Source organism: Paroedura picta, chromosome 17 (genome assembly GCF_049243985.1).
Source record: "Paroedura picta isolate Pp20150507F chromosome 17, Ppicta_v3.0, whole genome shotgun sequence".
Classification (NCBI taxonomy): Eukaryota; Metazoa; Chordata; class Lepidosauria; order Squamata; family Gekkonidae; genus Paroedura; species Paroedura picta.
This window is the reverse complement of record NC_135385.1, coordinates 17,271,196-17,293,784: the sequence shown is the minus strand read 5'-3', so window position 1 is coordinate 17,293,784 and position 22,589 is coordinate 17,271,196. Positions and strand designations below refer to the sequence as shown.

Sequence of the window (22,589 nt, the reverse complement as noted above, 5' to 3'; positions counted from 1 at the left end):
CAGTCTGCTCTAGGGCAGGGGCAGTCAACCTGCGGTCCTCCAGATGTCCATGGACTACAATTCCCAGGAGCCCCTGCCAGCGAATGCCCCTGCTCTAGAGCAGACTGCTGGCAGGGGCTCCTGGGAATTGTAGTCCATGAACATCTGGAGGACCACAGGTTGACTACCCCTGCCCTAGAGCCTCTCAAAAGCATAGGAGGAGTGCTCTTTTACGCAGAAAGCGAGCAAGTTATCAACCGCATGTTCCAAACACATCCTAGGAGCGACAGCAACACAGGAAGCTGCCCACTGCACGGTGCCCTGGTGTGCGGAGAGAGATGGACCTCTCTATCCCTGCCCACAGAACCCCGAAGCAGCTGCCTTCCCGTCAGCCTCACAACCCCCCTGCGAGGTAGGCCAGGCTGCAGGCGCTCCTCTGTGCAGCCCGGGAGCGGCAGGCGCGCACGTGCCTCCAAGGGAAGGCTGGCAGGCGGTCTCGCGCAGGTCCCGGACCAATCCGCGCCGTCGGGGGCGGGGCCACTCCCTCCCTCCCTCCGCTGCTGCTGCTGAGGCCCCGCCCCGTCTGGCCGCCTCCCCCTGCTGGTGACGTCGCGGCCGTCTGAAAAACTCCCGGCGGCGGCGGCGGCGCGAGCGAGCAGAGCGCAGCGCGCGCGAGGATGGGCTCCCCGTCGGCGTCTCCTTCTCCTTCGTCGTCGTCGTCCTCGGCCGGCCCTTGCGGGCGCCGCTGCCTGGCCCGCCGCTCGCACTCGGCGCTGCTGCTGGCGCTGAGCGTGCTGCTCGTGCAGACGCTGGTCGTGTGGAATTTCACCAGCCTCGACCCCGGCGACGAGCAGCAGCAGCAGCAGCGGCGCAGCGGAGGAGGCGGGCGAGAGAAGCGCGATCTGGGCAGCAGCAGCAGCCGCCGCCGCGACGCCCCCCAGGCGCCCCCGCCGCGCAGAGGAGGACCGCCCGCCGCCGCCGCCAGGGTAAGGCTGAGCGTCCTCCGAGCAGGAGGAGAGCGCAGGATCGGGGCTGCAGGAGGAGGGGAGGGGGCTTGGCAGAGGGGAAGATCTGGTTGCCCGGCGGGAGCCTCCCGGGCAGGAGTAGTCAACCTGCGGCCCTCCAGATGTCCATGGACTACAACCCCCATGAGCCCCTGCCGGTCCTCCAGATGTCCATGGACTACAATCCCCATGAGCCCCTGCCGGTCCTCCAGATGTCCATGGACTTTAGCTGGCTTTAGCTGGCAGGGGCTCATGGGGAGTGTAGTCCATGGAGGTCTGGAGGACCGCAGGTTGACTACCTCTGCTCCTGGGTGCCCAGCTGCCCTGGCATGTTGCAAGAGCCTCTCTCTCTCCCCCCCAACCCCTGCAGAGAAGTGAAGGGTGCCTTGCACCCCAGGGAGGGTGCTTGGTGCCTCTGCTGAGACCGGTGGGTTTTGCTGTCCAAAGCTCATCTTGCTTGTTTTGCACTGGGAAGGCGGCCTGTGGGCGCAGAGTTGTGGGTGGCGAAGGTCTCCGGAGCGATGCACCGCAAAGGCGAGTCAGGCTGCTTCCCGCTTGCTTCCTCCTTCCGTGTGGAAATGGACCTCGCTGAAATGGAAGGCCGACCAGAGCTCAGTTGAGGGAAAGCTCTGGACTGGTCTGACTGGAAGGGGGGGCCTCCGATGACACCCTTGGGGGCTCTGAGCAATCGCTGGGAGGGCCGGCTTCCCGCTCAGCCCGGGACTGTGCCCTTGCCCAGGATCCACAAACTTTTTGAGCCTGTGGCCCCTTTTGGGGCCAATTCCAAATTGGCGGCTGCAGGTGGTAGAACAAGCGGTGAAGGGTTGTTTCTTTATTATATTTGAGGATTGCTTGATGATTTTCATGCTAGCCCTTCCTCCAAGCGGGCTCAAGGCTCTTTTCAACAGAATTAAAAACATTGTTAAAACATAGTTACAAACCGGGGCCTCCCCATGGCCTTTAAACACATCCGTAGTGGACAGCGGGAGTTATGTCCGACCGTCTCCCTGATAGTAGATTTTTCTACCTCTCAAACAGAAGCTTTGCTGAACCGGACGCCTTGTTTTAGAACACATTGTTTAAAAGTGTTTTCTTCGACTCAGCTTTCCTTCGGAGACGCAGGGAAGGTCTTTGTGCGGAGGTAGCAGCTGCTCTTGAAGTAATTTTTAAAAAATCTGCAAAAAAATTTGCAAAACCACTCGGTGGTCGCCAGAAAAAGTATCCGGGGAGTGCCGTGGTACACAGGGGCAAGATGGGGACCCCTGCACCAATCAGAGAGGTCTGTGTATTGTCTTGTCAGGGTAGTCCAACGGCGGCCCTCCAGATGTCCATGGACTACAATCCCCATGAGCCCCTGCCAGCGAATGCATTCGCTGGCAGGGGCTCATGGGGATTGTAGTCCATGGACATCTGGAGGGCCGTCGTTGGACAACCCCTCTTGTGCTTTGGGAGGAAACATTTCAGCGCCCTGAAGTTTTGTGTAGAATTGCTTCTTGTGTCTGCTGTGTGAGCTAGAGACCCACCATGTCTCAGCCAAGCCCCCCAGGAGTCTCCATCTGTGGCAGAGATCTGGAAAAGGGCGGTGCTGAGCCAGGAACGGTACAAATCCCGCGCCCCTCGGAACGGGGCTCTGCAGACTATCGGGGATGGTCAGGAGGATGCTGAAGAAAAAGTGACTTGTTCTGGTCACTGGGCAGCCTGCATGCAAGACCTTTGCTTTCTTCCGCTAGGTCGGACTGCTTGGTACGTGCTTGAGATCCTCAAGCTTGTGGTTACTCAGCGGGGAAGGAAACACGCTCTGTCCGTGATCAAAATCCATATTCTTATAGCTCCTCTTTTTCCAGGATAAGCTGCTGGGAATAGCCACTTCCTGTTAGATCCCGGAAAGCAGGTATTGGGGGAGAACCCTGAGACCTATAGAGCAAGGCTGGCCAGACTGTGGCTCTCCAGGTGTTCATGGGCTACAGCTCCCAGGAGCCTCTGCTGGGAATTGTAGTCCACAAACATCTGCAGAGCCACCGTTTGGCCATCCCCGACACACAGGATGATAACTGAGATTAGGTACTTTGTATCAGGCGGCTTCTTACATTAAAGATTTATTAGGCTGCCGTCAGTGGCTCTTCTGGGAAAGATTCAGCTTAGCCTCGTTGCTGGAGAGACCGGGAAGAATTCCCGCCAACTTGAAGGAATAGTTGCCCGAAGAACAGTCAAGGATTCCCAAATTCGTCAGGATCGTCAATGTGTCGTGGTCCAATAAATCTTGAGTCGGTGTTGGGTGCAATCTCCCTTTGCTGTGGGTCAGTAAGAGCAAAAACATTTTCAGCGGACGAGAGCTTTCCATGTGTGGGTGCTCCTGTTATATCCTGGCTGCCTTGGAGGGCAGAGTCGAGCTTGGCATGTTTCTGAAACAGGCACTGAATGCTTATCTTTCCGTAACTTCCTCCATCCGTGCTCACCTGCCTTCCAGGTGACAGCCTCTTGTCTTCTCCCTCTCCCAAAAGAGCCTCTGGCACTCCTGTTGCCTTTCCCTTCAGCCGTCTGTCTGTCTCTCCTTTTCGAAACAGGAAGGTTTAGCGCAGGGGTAGTCAAACTGCGGCCCTCCAGATGTCCGTGGACTACAATTCCCAGGAGCCCCTGCCAGCATTCGCTGGCAGGGGCTCCTGGGAATTGTAGTCCACGGACATCTGGAGGGCCGCAGTTTGACTACCCCTGGTTTAGCGCATGCTGGTTGTGTGCGAGCCCTTTGCTGCTGCACCCGCACAAGAGCCTTCAGCTGCTTGTATACCCTGCCGTCTTGCCTCATCTCCTCCAGAGCCCTTTGGCACTTGTGGAGCCAGGGAGGAAGGAGAGAGCGAAAGGTTTGCTCTCCTCCCGGGGAGATTTGTGCCTCCGTCTGCCGTACAGAATCCTCCTCCCGAAAGAAAATGGACCGTCAGCAGGGGAGCTAGTTAGAAAGTAGCAACGTAGGAAAAATACTTTAATCGTCTATTGTTAGCAGTTCCCTGGGGAGATTGAGTTATTTTTGGAATGTCTCCGTTGCTGAATATTTCAGATTTCCCCACCTGTGGAGGGTGCTTCCCCCTCAGGGTTTTGCATGCGGGTTTAACACCCTGTGCGCATCTCTCCCGTGGCAAGCCAAGAATATCCGTACCTTGCAGGGCAGGTGGAGGGAAGCAGCATTGCCACGGCTTTTAATCTCGCAAGGACGTTGCAAAGGTTCTCTTGTTTCTCTTTTGTGCCTCATTTAACTGTGGGAGGGTGCCGTTGGACGAACCGTGGAGGGGAACCGTGTTGGGAAGAGGCCGTGTTGGAAAACTGCAAGGAGTTGAAGCCGCACATTGGTGCACGTGCCAGCTCATATGTGCCCGAGGGCGATTTGGATGTCTGCAGGCCCCTTTGGGACCTTTTAGCTCTCCTGCCCAAAAACAGGCACCTTTCATTCACAAGTTTTTATGGCGCTTGCATTGTTCCGTGGGTTACTAGTTTGGAGAGCCAGCGTAGATGGTGGTTAAGCGTGGTGGCCTCTAAGCTGGAGCTTTCCTCACGCCTCCTCCACATGCAGCCAGCTGGGGTGACCTTGAACCAGTCACAGTTCTCTTAGGGCTCTTCTCACAGAGCAGTTCTGTTAGAGCTCCTCCAGCTCCACCCACCTCGCAGGGTGGCTGTTGCGATTGTTGTGAAAGGGAAGGGGATTGTAAGCCGCTTTGAGCCTCCTTCGGGTAGGGAGAAGTGGGGTATAACCCCCCACCAGCTCTTCTCTTCTGCCATCCGTGGCCTGTGAAGTAAAAACTGCTTCCAGTTTATTGAAGACGACAATTTGCTTTTGATTTAGGGAGCCTAAATCATGTGTGCTTGCTTGAAGCATAAAATAAAAATAATTTTTAAAAAGCGTTTGGGGCCATCATGGCTGAATCTTCAGTGTTAACAGGTTTTCTCTCCAACATAGGTATATCATCTTCCAGATTTGTGTGTGTGCTTTTTTTGCTAGAACAGTTAACATTCAGCCTTGAGACGTATTGCAGCCGGCACATGCAGACCTCTCTTCCAGCGTCCTGAGACCAGCTGGATCGTAGAAGGGGGACCTCCAGGGTCATCTTGTGCAGTAGTCAACCTGTGGTCCTCCAGATGTTCATGGACTACAATTCCCACAAGCCCCTGCCAGCATTCGCTGGCAGGGGCTCGTGGGAATTGTAGTCCATGAACATCTGGAGGACCACAGGTTGACTACCCCTGATCTAGTCCATCTCCCTGCTCCGTGCCCTCTTGACTTGATTCACGATGAATGGAGTGCAAATTGCTGTGTGAGGGCTTTCCCAAACCTGTGAGCCAACACTTGTATCTTCATCCCACCTCCATGTTATGTGAGTTGACTGTTCTTCCATAAAATGGAGTCTGATTGGAGTACGGCCAGCTGGGTTGCAGGACAGTCGGGCCTGATGCTCCTGAGCCCTCTGTAAGAGATTGCACGGAAGGCAAAGGTTACTGCGGGGAGCTTATCCATGTATTCCTATGAAGTTGCTGACCCTACCACCCCTCCCACGCACCAGATCTCATTCAGAGATCCAGCAATGGAGTTAAAAGGTAAAGGTATCCCCTGTGCAAGCACCGGGTCATGTCTGAGCCTTGGGGTGGCGCCCTCCAGCGTTTTCATGGCAGACTCAATACGGGGTGGTTTGCCAGTGCCTTCACCAGTCATTACCGTTTACCCCCCAGCAAGCTGGGTCCTCATTTTACCAACCTCGGAAGGATGGAAGGATGAGTCGACCTCGAGCCAGCTGGTGGGATCGAACTCCCAACCTCATGGGCAGAGCTTTCAGACTGCATGTCTGCTGCCTTACCATTCTGCGCCACAAGAGGCTCTTTTTAGCAGTAGAGTTACACTGTGCTAAAAGATTCACAGTTACTCGGCAAAATTACTGAGGGTCGCTTGCTGGAACGATCGCTGAATATGTCCTGTTGATGCTTATGCTTATGGTTCGCTTATGCCCCTCCTAACGCAATTTAACCCTCTTGGGAAAATGTTCATACATGCTGTGGGCCTATTACCAAGACATCTTTGGGATGGCAGGCATAAGGGAATCTCACTAAAGCTTGCAAATTCATTTTAAATATATATATTATATATTATTGTGTTTTTATCAGAGCCTTTTCAAAACTGTTATTTGGCACATGTTATTTAATCTTATGCAGGGGTAGTCAAACTGCGGCCCTCCAGATGTCCATGGACTACAATTCCCAGAAGCCCCTGCCAGCATTCGCTGGCAGGGGCTCCTGGGAATTGTAGTCCATGGACATCTGGAGGGCCGCAGTTTGATTACCCCTGATCTTATGTATCTTTCCCTGATTGATTTAATCCCAGTATTGTCTAGTGTTAAGTTTAAACACTGATTGCCTCCATTTGTTGGAAATTGCTGGCCAAAGGACCATAAATAAACTAGTTGCTTACAGTTTGCTTCAGTTCTGGGTTGAGAATTCAAGTTGGTTCTGCAACCTCATTGCTATTGCCTTGTTTATTGCACTACAACTATCGGTTTTGTTGACTCACTCGGTGTAAACCCGCCTCAAGTCCAAGCGAGACAGGCGGGGCTATAGATAACATAAATAAAACAAATTTAATGTTTTAAGATGGAGACTAAATCCACAGCGAAATGGTGCTTGATTTGTAACTTGGTTTAATGTGACCAAGTGGGAAGGTGGGTTGGTTGTGAGCTTTGTCCTCCTTGGAAGAGAGGCATAGTAAAATGACTTCATTTTGTGCCGCTCAGTCAGGATGGCTTCAAAATCAGAGAAAATGTGCCTTTAGTACTGCAGATGTCAGGATGTGCCAGCAAGGTGATGGGTTGAAGGCAGGCAATCCCCTGCTAAGCACATCTGGACGGTGCCAGATGTGGGTGGGGGACCGCTGAGGAAGCTGGCGTACACTGCTGTGATGACAGAAAAGCAGCATAGAAATGGACCAAGTCGGAGCTGAGTAGGGAGCAATTGAACAAGTTCAGCATTGGGGCATAGAATCATAGAATCATAGAGTTGGAAGGGGCCATACAGGCCATCTAGTCATAGAATCATAGAATCATAGAGTTGGAAGGGGCCATACAGGCCATCTAGTCATAGAATCATAGAATCATAGAGTTGGAAGGGGCCATACAGGCCATCTAGTCATAGAATCATAGAATCATAGAGTTGGAAGGGGCCATACAGGCCATCTAGTCATAGAATCATAGAACCATAGAGTTGGAAGGGGCCATACAGGCCATCTAGTCATAGAATCATAGAATCATAGAGTTGGAAGGGGCCATACAGGCCATCTAGTCATAGAATTATAGAATCATAGAGTTGGAAGGGGCCATACAGGCCATCTAGTCATAGAATCATAGAATCATAGAGTTGGAAGGGGCCATACAGGCCATCTAGTCATAGAATCATAGAATCATAGAGTTGGAAGGGGCCATACAGGCCATCTAGTCATAGAATCATAGAATCATAGAGTTGGAAGGGGCCATACAGGCCATCTAGTCATAGAATCATAGAATCATAGAGTTGGAAGGGGCCATACAGGCCATCTAGTCATAGAATCATAGAACCATAGAGTTGGAAGGGGCCATACAGGCCATCTAGTCATAGAATCATAGAATCATAGAGTTGGAAGGGGCCATACAGGCCATCTAGTCATAGAATTATAGAATCATAGAGTTGGAAGGGGCCATACAGGCCATCTAGTCATAGAATTATAGAATCATAGAGTTGGAAGGGGCCATACAGGCCATCTAGTCATAGAATCATAGAATCATAGAGTTGGAAGGGGCCATACAGGCCATCTAGTCATAGAATTATAGAATCATAGAGTTGGAAGGGGCCACACAGGCCATCTAGTCATAGAATCACACATTCAAAGAGTTGGAAGGGGCCATATACAGGCCATCTAGTCCAACCCCCTGCTCAACGCAGGATCAGCCCTAAGCATCCTGAAGCATCCAAGAAAAGTGTGCATCCAACCTCTGCTTGAAGACTGCCAGCGGCAGATTGTGGGTGGGGAAGCCTTGCACAACTCCAGCAGTCCAGGTTCTCTGGCAAGCGTCTGGACTTGGGTCAGAGGACCAGAGAGGCACATCCCTGGGCTGTGCTTGACATAACTAAAGCACCTGATCTATCTAGGAGAGGGGTGGCCGAGCTTTGGCTCTCCAGACGTCCATGGACTACAATTCCCATGAGCCCCTGCCAGCTTGCTGTAGTCCATGGACGTCTGGAGAGCCACGCTTGGCCGCCCCTGGTCTAGGACACCCTCCTCCAAGCTTCCAAGCAGTGGGGTTTTAAATCTGGGTGCTAGTGCTCCGACAGATGCACCCTTCTGGCACCCTTCTGATCCCCTTAGGCTTTCACTGACTGTGGCTCTTTTAATGGGGATAATGAATCACTGGCGGTTTGCCAGGGTGATTTTTTTCCCCCCTCCCAAGGCTCCTGTCAGTTCAACAGGTAGAAAACGAGCAGGGGAAATGTTTCCCGTTCAGGGGGGGGAGCGGCAACTGTTGAATTTTTGCCCCTTCCGCTGCGCCAGCAGCATTCTGGCGGAGGATGAGAAGCGAGGGGAAAGACAGGTGTCTTTTCCTGGAGCGCACGCTTCTGTCGCCAAGAAAATGTGACAAGATTAAGTTTGCCGGCCAAAATATAATCCTCTTTTCTTCCCTCTTCTCCCCCACACCCCCCAGCACTTTCTTGACAATTTTTCATTCACATGGCGTAGATTTGAAGGGCTTATAATAAGCACAAGTTGGGATCAGCAGTCGTCAAAGGCTCCTCGGCTGCCCTCTTGGACCATCATTCAGGGCCTTGTGGAAACTTATTCATTTTCCGTTTTAATCCTGAGCGGCTGCAGAGTCCTCTGATTGGAGGCTCTCCAGAGCTAATGGCTTTAGCGGTGCCTTCCCACCTGAATGGTGATGCGTCTGAGGGGGTGAATTGAGGGGGGTGGGCGGCCGGGCTAGCTTCAGGCTTCTCCTCCCTGCTGGTGCAAGCCAAGAAAATCCCCGTTTGCATTTTGCTTTTCGCCTGTGCTCATCAAAACCTGTTGCGCTTACCGGGGTCCTTGTGTGTTTTGTTTCCCATTACAGCTTTTTCTCATGTAAGGCCAATATTGCGTAAGGCAGCATAAATAGCAAATTCCCTGTTGATAAATCAATGCTCTACAGATACACTGAATGGGAGATTATCCTGCCTTCTTCAGAGCAGGGTATGTGGTTCTCCTTTCCCCCTTTTTATCGTGACGACAGCCCTGCAAGGTAGGTGATACTGTGTGTTTGGTGTGGCCCCTGGCCGGGATAGTAGCGATATGAGGAAATGTAATCAGTCTTCGGCGAACGATAAACCGGGCAGGAGGAACCTGAGGAGACCAGGGACACAGGAGCACATTCAGTTGAGCCCTAGCCATGTCAAAGAGTGGTCTTAAATAATGCATACATTAGCTCTGTGGCTGAAAGTGATTTGCTTGTTGTATTAAGAGGACACTGGTTGAGCAAGAGCGTGCATTCCCTTCACCCTAAACCAGGGGTAGTCAAACTGCGGCCCTCCAGATGTCCATGGACTACCATTCCCAGGAGCCCCTGGGAATTGTAGTCTATGGACATCTGGAGGGCCGCAGTTGGACTACCCCTGCCCTAAACAATTGTTCTGTCCCACCTCCTTCCCAATCCCCCGTTCTTGCTGTGGAGTGATCAGTGGCTGACCTTTGGAAGAGAGATTAAAGCAGCCCCCTAATCCTATCAGGCCGGTGTTCACCTCAGCCCTTCCCCAAATGGGGAGTCCCTGGGGTCCTCTGAGCCCTCCCACCCCGTGGCTTTTCAGGAAGACCTGTTGCCTGCATGGAGAAGGAGGAACTGGGCATTGGTATTATTCTTGTTGTTGTTATTATTGTTATTTAGATTTCTAGCCCGCCACTCCCAAAAGGCTTGTGGCGGGTTACAAAATATAGATGCATAAAATCCCCAATAAAATAGCCCCTAAAAATAAAAAGTATCACACAATCTACAAAAGTCCCAAGATGTACCACTAAAAACACCCCATACTATCACCTCTGGGGGTAGACATAGGAGGATATCACAGAATCATAGAGTTGGAAGGGGCCCTACAGGCCATCTAGTCCAACCCCCTGCTCAACGCAGGATCATAGAATCACAGAATCATAGAGTTGGAAGGGGCCATACAGGCCATCTAGTCCAACCCCCTGCTCAACACAGGATCATAGAATCATAGAGTTGGAAGGGGCCCTACAGGCCATCTAGTCCAACCCCCTGCTTAACGCAGGATCATAGAATCACAGAATCATAGAGTTGGAAGGGGCCATACAGGCCATCTAGTCCAACCCCCTGCTCAACGCAGGATCATAGAATCACAGAATCATAGAGTTGGAAGGGGCCATACAGGCCATCTAGTCCAACCCCCTGCTCAACACAGGATCATAGAATCATAGAGTTGGAAGGGGCCATACAGGCCATCTAGTCCACCCCCCTGCTCAACGCAGGATCATAGAATCATAGAGTTGGAAGGGGCCATACAGGCCATCTAGTCCACCCCCCTGCTCAACGCAGGATCATAGAATCACAGAATCATAGAGTTGGAAGGGGCCATACAGGCCATCTAGTCCAACCCCCTGCTCAACACAGGATCATAGAATCATAGAGTTGGAAGGGGCCATACAGGCCATCTAGTCCAACCCCCTGCTCAACGCAGGATCATAGAATCACAGAATCATAGAGTTGGAAGGGGCCATACAGGCCATCTAGTCCAACCCCCTGCTCAACACAGGATCATAGAATCATAGAGTTGGAAGGGGCCATACAGGCCATCTAGTCCAACCCCCTGCTCAACGCAGGATCATAGAATCACAGAATCATAGAGTTGGAAGGGGCCATACAGGCCATCTAGTCCAACCCCCTGCTCAACACAGGATCATAGAATCATAGAGTTGGAAGGGGCCCTACAGGCCATCTAGTCCAACCCCCTGCTTAACGCAGGATCATAGAATCACAGAATCATAGAGTTGGAAGGGGCCATACAGGCCATCTAGTCCAACCCCCTGCTCAACGCAGGATCATAGAATCACAGAATCATAGAGTTGGAAGGGGCCATACAGGCCATCTAGTCCAACCCCCTGCTCAACACAGGATCATAGAATCATAGAGTTGGAAGGGGCCATACAGGCCATCTAGTCCACCCCCCTGCTCAACGCAGGATCATAGAATCATAGAGTTGGAAGGGGCCATACAGGCCATCTAGTCCACCCCCCTGCTCAACGCAGGATCATAGAATCACAGAATCATAGAGTTGGAAGGGGCCATACAGGCCATCTAGTCCAACCCCCTGCTCAACACAGGATCATAGAATCATAGAGTTGGAAGGGGCCATACAGGCCATCTAGTCCAACCCCCTGCTCAACGCAGGATCATAGAATCACAGAATCATAGAGTTGGAAGGGGCCATACAGGCCATCTAGTCCAACCCCCTGCTCAACACAGGATCATAGAATCATAGAGTTGGAAGGGGCCATACAGGCCATCTAGTCCACCCCCCTGCTCAACGCAGGATCATAGAATCACAGAATCATAGAGTTGGAAGGGGCCATACAGGCCATCTAGTCCAACCCCCTGCTCAACGCAGAATCATAGAATCATAGAGTTGGAAGGGGCCCTTCAGGCCATCTAGTCCAACCCCCTGCTCAACGCAGGATCATAGAATCACAGAATCACAGAGTTGGAAGGGGCCCTACAGGCCATCTAGTCCAACCCCCTGCTCAATGCAGGATCAGCCCAAAGCATCCTAAAGCCGCCAGCAAGATGGCCCAAAAGGGCGGGTCAGATCTTCCTTAGCACGCCGGCCTCAACCATAGACCCTGCGGAAGAGCTCCGCCTTGCAGGCCCTGCGGAACGCCGGTTCCTAGAAGTAGACTATTCCCCTACGTAAGAAGTCCCTGAAGTCTCTTCCCCGAGAACCCAAAACATCTACCAAGCGGCTCCTAACGAGCTGCTTTTAAAGACTCTGTCGAGTCTGTAAACCAAGTCCAGGTTCGTGCTTTCAAAAAAAAGAAATGCTCCAGCTATTGATTTTCCAATGGAACATAGAATAACAAACTGTTTGCAGGTTCCAATTAGCCGTACCGCGGGAAGCACTGAAGCGAGAGAACGCAACTCAAGGAATCTATCCCCGAATCTCAGGCTCCTCCAAGTCCACGTGGCTCCTCTTCCTGGAAAGGTGTTTGAGCTGGCCCCAGGGCTTCTTGCTTCAGTCTCCCTTGGAGAGCTGCGTGGGGAGCTGCCGCAGCTGTTGGAAAACAGGGTTTTTGGAAGATAGCAAAAGGGGGGGGGGGTTGCTCATCTGTCTAGTGCTGCTTGGGGAGGGTCGTGGCTTGTGGAGATCCGCTTTGAGTGCAAAAAGTCCCAGATTGGAAGCTCAGGTGTTCGGAAACGACTTTCTCTGCCTGAGACCACAGAGAGCTGCTGTCAGTCAGAGGAGGCAGTGCAGAGTGGCATGGTTTGATTCAGTTTGACACAGCTTCATAGGTTGCACACCGTGGTTCAGTGGGAAGGCTCATGTTTTGCCGGCAGGGAATCCCAGGGTCGGAGTTCGGCTGGAGGGAAAGGCTTTTCTCTGCCCTAGGCCTTGGGGAGCACCTGTCAGAATAGGCAGGAATAAGCTGGGTGGATCAGTGGCCTGAACTGGTGTAAGGTGGTGTCATGCGTTCATTTTTCAACTTTGCAGTAGGCTGTGACTTGTGGGGAGGGGACACACTTTCCAAAGAGTTGTTTAGCATGTGCTTTTACACCCTCTGTTTTCATATGTGGACATCTGTAGGCTTTTTGTTCCAATCTTTCCGCCGGTTTCCCCGTTCTGTTGTTGTTTTTAAACTGTTTATTTGGGGAAACAGGACTTAAAATTAGCTGGCCGGTTCAGTGCAGGGAAACAGAAAATGTTCTCGAGTTTGGGCCACACGAGGCAGAAACGCAATCAAAATGGGGGTTTCCAAGTGAAACGAAAAAGAGACGAAGGAAGCTGGAAAATCCGTTTGATTGAAAGCGTCTTGATCCGCTCTGAACTTTCAGAACAGTAGAGAGCCTGTTTGGTGTCGTGGTTAGGAGTGTGGACTTCTAATCTGGTGAGCTGGGTTTGATTCTGCACTCCCCCACATGCAGCCAGCTGGGTGACCTTGGGCTAGTCACAGCACTGATAAAACTGTTCTGACCGAGCAGTGATATCAGGGCTCTCTCAGCCTCACCCACCCACAGGGTGTCTGTTGTGGGGAGAGGAAAGGGAAGGCGACTGTAAGCTGCTTTGAGACTCCTTCGGGTACGGAAAAGCGGCATACAAGAACCAACTCTTCTTCTTCTTCAGTAATCTCAGGGCTCTCTTAGCCTCCCCTCCCTCACAGGGTGTCTGTTGCGGGGAGAGGAAAGGTTAAGGTGGTTGTAAGCCGCTTTGAGACTCCTTCAAGTAGAGAAAAGCGGCCTATAAGAACCAACTCTTCTTCTTCTCAGTGGTAACAATTGTTGTTTTTAGCCAGGAACTGGCCTAAGCTAGGATATATCCTCCGAAACCTCTATATCAGTCAGGTGACAGTGACCAGTAGCTTCCACAACTGGCCCCAGCTAGATGCTTGGGGAAGTCCTGCATTGCTACGGTTGGTCTCCTGAAATCACTGCCACTGTCAAAATTCATGTTTTCTTTGGGGGGGATCCATAATGTGTTTTTAATTAAATGCAAAACAACGGCAGGAGACAGCCTGGTGAATAATGCAAGCTCCAGCAGCAGGTGGTAGACTTCCCCTCCCCTGTCTCCTTCCAGCTACCTTGTCGGTTTGCATTCGGTTTTCACCAGGTTAGAATTACAGTATTTTCATCCCGATGTCGTATTATTCCACTAACAGTTTTTCCCCACCTAGTGCAGAGTTATTTCATTCGTCAGGTGCCGTGACTTTTTAGAGGCACCGTTAAGGATGCTCATGAACCTCTTAAAACTCACCCTACATGCTCACAACGAAGGCGGGAAGGTTTTGTACTCAGGGTAATTGGCGGACAATCCCCAGTGCGTTTTTTAAAATGATGGTTTCGGGTTCCCATTTTTCGGCGCTGGTTTTGAAGGTATGTTTGCATCCGGTGTGCCTGCTGCAAGATTTTTTGTTCAAGACGGGTTAATTCAATGTTTTGAGGGCTGTTCGAAGAGGCTCAGCTCCTGAGGGATTGGAGCATCAAAACCCACATGTGTCTGCTGCCCTTCCACTGCAAAATTCCCAGCATCCTTGGTATCTGCCTCCGCACTGTATGTTTGTGTAATCCTAGATTGTTCTCAAGGATGGTCAAGACAGGGTAGTTGTGTTCAGGGTCATGGCTTTCAAGAGAGATTGTGTGTGGGATTGGGGTAGAATTTGTGAGACGGCCTTCAAAGAATGTTAACAGTTTTTCGGGGGAAATGAGTTTCAGGTACTGCCTGTGCCGAACCAGAGCATGTTTATTTTCAGAATCTGTTTAGCTGAGACAAGTGCAACCATTAAACAATGCTCAGCTTGGTCTTCAGCCTGGCTCACCCCAAGTCCATTAGAACAGGGGTAGTCAACCTGTGGTCCTCCAGGTGTCCATGGACTACAATTCCCATGAGCCCCTGCCAGCAAACGCTGGCAGGGGCTCGTGGGAATTGTAGCCCATGGACATCTGGAGGACCACAGGTTGACTACCCCTGCATTAGAAGAGATCAAGGTCTGCGTTGCTCGGTCACGGAGTTGCCAAGGGGATGCGAAACTGCCATAAAGCATGCCTGCTGAAAAAATACAGCAAGAAGGAACATGGAAGAAGAAGAACAACAACAGAAGACCAAGAAAATCACAGAACAAGTGTTGCATCGTTGATTGGAGATTGTTGATTCTTCGAAGGGATGCAAATGCCCGTTTTTGTATGGTGCGTAGCCCAGGGTTTTATGAAACCCTGGGGTTACTTGATGGCCCTAAAAGGGTTTCTCTAATGGGTGGGGAGTTAATTAATTTTAAATATATTTTTAAAATTTGTTATTTACGGCTGATGTGACCATATATGTTAGATTCAAGTGGGTAGCTGTGCCGGCCTGAAGCAGCAGAACAAATCTGGAGTCCAGCGATCTTAAAAGTATCACTGGACTCTAAATTTGTTCTATGACCATATATAGTCATGTCAACCTGCCCTTCCCTCCCAAAATGGCCAGTGATGGGCCTGGAGGGGGTGGGACGGGGAGGGACCTTGGATAGGCCTTCCTTGCTTGCTTGATCTTCAACCATATTCTTGTTTGATGGATTTTCAACCATCCTCTGCATGATTATGCCACTTCTGGGATTTCTCAAAACCTGAAGAATGTTTCAGGGGTTTCTCAACAATTAAAAAGTTGAGGCTGGTGTAGCCTGTGGTGACTTTTGCTCTTCTGAGTAGTAGAAAGGGCTCAGTGATTCTGCAGCTTGGTAGCAAATACAAAACTCTGTGTACAATATGCAACACCTCAGGAATATTACAAGGCAGTTTTATATTTAGCTGCTGCCAGACTCCTGCTAGGCCGTTGCTGGAAACCACAGTATGAAACCTTCAAAAGAGGAATGACTTTTGAAGGCACAAAGAACTAACCACGTTAGGGAAGCTAAGAGCTCTCTGAAGATCTGTTTTCCAATTGCAAACCGTGAATCCAACTAGGAGGAAAATAAGTCAGTGCACAATACTGGATTATGGGCTGGTTGGCAATTTATTATTTCATAGAATCACAGAATCATAAGAGTTGGAAGGGGCCATACAGGCCATCTAGCCCAACCCCCTGCTCAACGCAGGATCATAGAATCATAGAGTTGGAAGGGGCCACAAAGGCCATCTAGTCCAACCCCCTGCTCAACGCAGGATCATAGAATCATAGAATCATAGAGTTGGAAGGGGCCATAGAGGCCATCTAGTCCAACCCCCTGCTCAACGCAGGATCATAGAATCATAGAATCATAGAGTTGGAAGGGGCCATACAGGCCGTCTAGTCCAACCCCCTGCTCAACGCAGGATCAGCCCTAAGCATCCTAAAGCATCCAAGAAAAGTGTGTCTCCAACCTTTGCTTGAAGACGGCCAGTGAGGGGGAGCTCACCACCTCCTTAGGCAGCCTATTCCACTGCTGAACTACTCTGACTGTGAAAAATGTTTAAGAGACCTACCTGTTGTAATCATTGAACATGCTTGGCGTTCATTGTTGAGTATACCCACTGTCACAGATTTTGAAACATTTAAAACCAAGTGGATCAGGGTGTGTGGCTAATGCCTTAATTTGTGCCACACTGCCACATGAACACATTTGGACAATTGTAGCACATGCATTTACTGTTTAACTAAGTGTACTTTGAATTATATGGAACAGCCAGGTCTGGATGCCTTAAATGTTTGCAGTATTGTTTTCCTGGTTGCAGTGTTTTCAGCTTACTAATGTGACAGGATTGACTTTTGCTTATGTATTACCACTGTCAGGATGGAAGTTCATAGTCTGAGGAAGAGTGCTTGCACTCGAAAGCTCACGCCTTGAATAAATCTCTGTTGGTCTTAAAGGGGCTACTGGACTCTGATTTTATTGGGCTACTTCAGGCCAACACGGCTACCCATTTGAATCCAGGCAGGCAGTGAGAGGATAATATTTTAACTCAGGGAAAAGTAGTTTAAACAAGGATTTAGATCCAGAGCCCAGCTCAGGCAGGTCACAATAAGTTTGACAACTGTGAAATATCCTCTCCCTGACCGTTTACGCACTGGGAACTTCACTGCCCCAGCTCCTGTGCAGGAGCACAAATAGGAGACGGATGAGGTGCGCCAGGCCAAATTCTCCCCCGTGTGGGTGCAGGAAGAGGAGGGGCAACATGCCACAACTAAATCTCCAGCCTGCAGCCCAGCATGAAACCTCCAGTGCATAAATGGTCCCTGTGAGAACCTCCCTACCCAGTAGAACAGAAGACCCAGTTCCAGGAACGCAGAAAGATGAATCTCTGGAAGCAAATGGGAGAGGGGTGTTGGCTGCCAGCTTTTCCTCTGGAGTGTTTAGGCAAGGCTCCCGCATGCCAGTTTCCTGCATGTATGCGTGCGCACCCACAGATGCACATTTCTCCTTGCCCAGTATAAGTGATCGCTCTGCAGATGTCCCCATTTGAAATTAAAGCTTATTCATTCTTCTACTGGCACAAGAGTCCCAGCTGTTCTACAGAAGATAAGCCTCTTAACATCTACCTTTCCTGTCTAGTATTACAAAGAGTGTCAAACAGCTGTTCTCGTGCCTTCCGTGTTGCCCTCACCATCCCGTCTGTCCCAGGCTGACTTGGGCGTGTGATGTTTCTATCAGCATCTTTGGTTCCCTCGCTTTGGTGCAAGGTGACAAAAAAAGCCCTGAGGAACCAGAGAGAAGTTAATTCTGGATGTGGCTTGCAGATGCCGTCACCTGCTGTGATCTTGTGGATGAGCTGAGAATTCTCCCGAATGTTCTTAGCAAAGCTATAGCTAGAGATGGCTGGTGCCAATCACACAAGGTGGGACTGGTTTATTTTTGGCTGCTGTTTTCATTATGGCACAATGACAAAGGTTTTCCTTGTGATTTCCTTTTTCACTCCTCCCCCCCCCAATCCCTCAAAGCAGGTAATTGTCTTAAATCCAAGTTCAGAGGACCACCAGACAGGCTGGAGGTGGAATCTGTTTTTGCTTTTGGAAACAGATTTTCTGCTTCCTCTCCGATTGCAGAGTGGGGCCGTAGAATGGCCCCTGCTCCAGCTGGCATCTTCTTCTTGCTCTCAGAAGGAGGTTTTAAATGTAAAAGAGAGCTTTTGATCTGCAGAGGTACAGTCCACCTGTGCAGGACTTGACCACCTCATTGTATGGCTCCTGTAGTAAGTTCTAAGGAGGATGTGCACAGGTGGGCAACTGAGCCTCTAGAAGTCTTCTCTCCGTGGTCTCCTGAAATTATTCTTTGTAGTTCATCCCTTTGAGATGTAAGTCCTTTCTGTAGCTTCTGTTTATATGGAAAGCAATTGTTCCAAAAGGGGTGGGGGTAGATTTCACAGGACAAGGGACAGGTAACTTTTGCTGCTGTAGATTCAAATGGGTAGCCAAATCCTTTGGCCACCTCATGAGAAGGAAGGACTCCCTGGAGGAGAGCCTAATGCTGGGGGCGATTGAGGGCAAAAGAAGAAGGGGATGACAGAGAATGAGGTGGATGGATGGAGTCACTGAAGCAGTCGGTGCAAATTTAAATGGACTCCGGGGAATGGGAGAGGACAGGAAGGCCTGGAGGATCATTGTCCATGGGATCGTGATGGGTCGGACATACATGGGTCGCAACTAACAACAACAAGCACAATAAAATCCAGTCGCACCTTTAAGACCAACAAAGCTTTATTCAGGGCGTGAGCTTTCGAGTGCTTGCACTCGAAAGCTCACGCCCTGAATAAAGCTTTGTTGGTCTTAAAGGTGCGACTGCACTCTGATTTTATTTTGTTGCTGCGAACATGCATGTGCAGTACTACATACGTGATCCCTGTATTCATATCCTGCCAAACCTTTGCATTACAAAGCCTGCAAGCCAGGCTTTTACTAACTGTAAACAGGCAGGTCTCCATTATGGGCTGTTCTTTCCCCCCCTCTTTCTGAACACCAGCTGAGTATTCTGGCTTTACAAAGAGCAATTACTGTTGTTGTCATGATAGCATCAAACAAGTAATGATTATTCCCCCCCCCCCGCTCTTTTTATTTTCAAACGGGAATGCGATTTCCTCTTTTTGCATCGGTGCAAACTTATAAAACACACTGTGGGCAATAACAAACCAAGAACAGCTAGGAAAATTGTTGATATTTATCTGGTTGTGCCATCTGTTTGTTGGATGTGTAGGGAACAAGGAGGGAAGGGGGGGCCTCACCTTGAGACTGTCCTGATCAACATATGCTGAATGTATGGAAACGTGGCCAAGAAAAAGCCCGTGGACAAACATGGAGCAACACAAAAACTTGCTACTTATAGGCGATGTTGAAGATTAACTTGATGGTGAACAGGGTTACTGCAGTCCACTCTTAGACCATTTCCGCATTAGGAAACATACCTTGTTTCAGCCTCTCTTTGGCATTCCTTTGGATGCTGTGTCGACTCTTAGCTTTTCTGCATTTGAGCTCTCCCCCCCTTTATTTCCAAGAATAAAATTCGCGACATGCTTTTTGCTCTCATTCCGACAGAGGCAGCTTCCCATCATGCTTTGCTCCCTTCCCCTGTACAAAAAAATTGTGGGTTTTTTTGCAAAACGGTACCTGCTTGCTCCTTTGTTTTCGTTGCTCCCCGCTTAATCCCACCATCCTGCTCCCCTTCCTCTCCCCGTGCCCTCCCGAATGTTCTGAATGTGTATATATTTTTAAAACCCCGAGTTATTATAACTATAACCTGACACTCCTGTGAGAGTCAAATGGGGAGCCGTGTCGGTCTGATGCAGCAGAACAAATTTAGAGTCCTGGGCCACCTTTAAGACCGATAGAGTTCTTTTCAAGGCATGAGCTTTCGTGCGCATGCACGCTAGGGTTGGGTGCTTCGGTGTCCGAAGCACCCAAAGCGCCCAACCCTATTGCACACTTCCTCAGATAAGTCTGCAAGACTACTTTTTAAAAAAATGTAGAAACAGCATTGCAATTTGTTCTTTGGAACAGAGGGAAGGTGGTGACGAGGGAAGGGCTGTCCCCAGTGACTCAAAATGGCAGGCACAGGGAAAAACCTGATTGCCTGCATTTCGGCGGTGGGCCCATAAAATCCTGCTTGAAGAGATGCAATTCCCCGGTGAAGGGGAATTCAGGACTGAGCCCATCCATGTATTTAAAAGGTGGGGAATCAAACCCGGCTCGCTAGATTAGAAGCTGGCAAAGATGGCGAAGGGTTTGGAGACCAAGCCGTGTGGGGAAACGTTGGGGGCGCTTGGTCTGTTTAGCCTGCAGAGGAGACGACTGAGAGGGGATCTGATAGCCCTCTTCAAGTATTTCAAGAATCGAACCCGGCTCACTAGATTAGACGCTTGGCAGCCCCGTTTGGTCCTCCCTCTTTAGTGCCCTGTGCTTGCTCCTCTTCCTGCTGCGGGGAGATCTGGACCATACCCAGCAAGGCCAGAACGGAGATTGGCTCAAGTGAGAGGAGGGTACGATGGGACACTAACCCTGCGCCATCTTAATTTTGCAGGAGATCAGAGGGTTCCTCCGAGGACTGAACTGTTTGTGCCATGTCTACAACTGGCCCTTTTTTCTCTTTTTGAGATGGGTGTGATTGCAGTGAGCTTAATGACCGAAGTAAAATGATCCGGGGGGAGACGGGAGGCCTTCGTTGAATACCGCAGTGTGGCTCAGTTCATCTTTCTTCCCTTGGCGTTTTGCTGTGTCCGTGTTGCCGCCGTATTATGCCAGGGCAGGAATTCGGTGAAAAGGACCTTTCTTCTCTCAGACAGAGGTTGAAAGGAGCCCACAGTGGAGTGGCTGGCTTGACAGCAAGGCTTGCACCCCTGGGCTGTAGGTGGTTATTAAACTTCAAATGGGAACAGCTGTCTCCCTTGTCATCAGAGGCATCATTTCGGCTTAGTCATACTTGGTTATTAAAGGCCAATTGATCATGTGGTTTTAGATAATGTAGCCCTCACAAGCCTCCTTTATGTGCTGGGGGCATAAATGGCCTTTCTCTCTTGCTGGGGCTTGGCAGATTTCTTCGTCCTTGAGCTAGTCGCTTGGCTCACGTGGTAGCTGCATGTGGGTCCCAGTGCATGGGCCTCCGCGCTGATAAAATGGGAATCAGATGGCTGCGTCTCCTCATGAGGCTGTCATGGAAGTTTCCTCTTTTCAGCTGTTGATCTAAAGACGGACAGACTTGGCCCTGATTCCGGGCACGTCAAGCTTTGGACAACTGCTAATGTGCTCTGTGGCTGTTTCCGTACCAAGATTTTGCTCGGGTTTCACATGGGAGTGGTTTCTTTTGGCGCATTCATGTTACGTTGCCCACTAATAATCTACTTTCTTGGTTTTCTCTGCTTTGAGCCAGTTTGGCGTCGTGGTTAGGAGTGCGGACGTCTAATCCGGCATGCCGGGTTTGATTTTGCACTCCCCCACATGCAGAAGAAGAAGAAGAGTTGGTTCTTATATGCCGCTTTTCCCTACCCGAAGGAGGCTCAAAGCGGCTTACAGTCGCCTTCCCTTTCCTCTCCCCACAACAGACACCCTGTGAGGTGGGTGAGGCTGAGAGAGCCCTGATATCACTGTTCGGTCAGAACAGCTTTCTCAGTGCCGTGGCGAGCCCAAGGTCACCCAGCTGGCTGCATGTGGGGGAGTGCAGAATCGAACCCGGCATGCCAAATTAGAAGTCCACACTTCTAATCACTGCACCAAACTGGCTCTCATATGAAATGAATAAAATTGTTGGCGTGGACACGGGGAGAATAATGTTGTTACCTTACCGTCCTGCGGCGCCTCAAATTGCTTACGCTTTGGCATTTTGTCTCCGTTGAGCTTTAGCAGCTGGCGTAAATGGAATGCTTCTTGACATCCCGGTGTAGGCAGACTGTGGGAGCTCAGATCCCTCTGCCCTGTGCAAATCCACCCTTCCTCCCGGCAGGTTTGCAGGAAGCAGCCGAGCATGATATTTGGGCACAGTCACTTGCTCTGATTTTTGTTTCCGAAAAAGCTGGTGCTGATTCGAAGACGCCAGCCGTGGTGCGGAGTTAAATCCTTCCTGTGCGTAAGTGTTCGATTGTTGTTCTTGCTGCTCCTGCTGGGATGTTCAGAACCGCAGGATGTGGGGCCAGGCAGACAGCGGAGGGGGGCGGCGGGACTCCCCCACCCACTCCGTAGAGCCTCAGTTTATTGCTTGGTATTTTTGGCATCTGTTCTGGTTGCCACTTTTCACTGTTGGCTTTGAAGCTTCGTTTGCATTATATATGCATGTTGATTATCGGGTTACTCTATTCCAGGGGTGGGCAAACTGTGGCCCTCCAGATGTCCATGGACTACAATTCCCATGAGCCCCTGCCAGCAAACGCTGGCAGGGGCTCATGGGAATTGTAGTCCATGGACATCTGGAGGGCCACAGTTTGCCCACCCCTGCTCTATTTTCATCCAGTGGTAAAAGTACCCTTCTGGGACTCACAGTTCTTATAACATCGACTAAGAACTTGGTCTCCCTCGATTTCCATGTCCGCCTGCAGCTGTGATGCACCTTCTCCTGCTGACCCTCCCTTGCCAGGGTCTGTCTGTCTGTCTGTGACCTTGAAGCCTGCTGCAGGGATGCTTGGCCCCCACATCTCCCGTTTACCGTCATGTTTGGGGTGCTGCTTCCTTCTTAGAATCATAGAATCATAGAGTTGGAAGGGGCCATACAGGCCATCTAGTCATAGAATCATAGAATCATAGAGTTGGAAGGGGCCAGACAGGCCATCTAGTCATAGAATCATAGAATCATAGAGTTGGAAGGGGCCAGACAGGCCATCTAGTCATAGAATCATAGAATCATAGAGTTGGAAGGGGCCAGACAGGCCATCTAGTCATAGAATCATAGAATCATAGAGTTGGAAGGGGCCAGACAGGCCATCTAGTCATAGA

At 50.4% G+C, this 22,589-nt stretch overlaps 1 protein-coding gene across 1 annotated transcript in view; it reads left to right on the top strand.

Moving 5' to 3' along the window:
- The first annotated feature begins 606 nt into the window (after positions 1 to 606).
- Positions 607 to 22,589, top strand: part of LOC143827167 (uncharacterized) — a 60,605-nt gene continuing 38,622 nt past the window's right edge. The window contains exon 1 of the mRNA XM_077316530.1: positions 607 to 965. Within this exon, the coding sequence (XP_077172645.1) occupies positions 657 to 965 (309 nt within the window). The 5' untranslated portion in view covers positions 607 to 656. The remainder of the gene's footprint in view (positions 966 to 22,589) is intronic.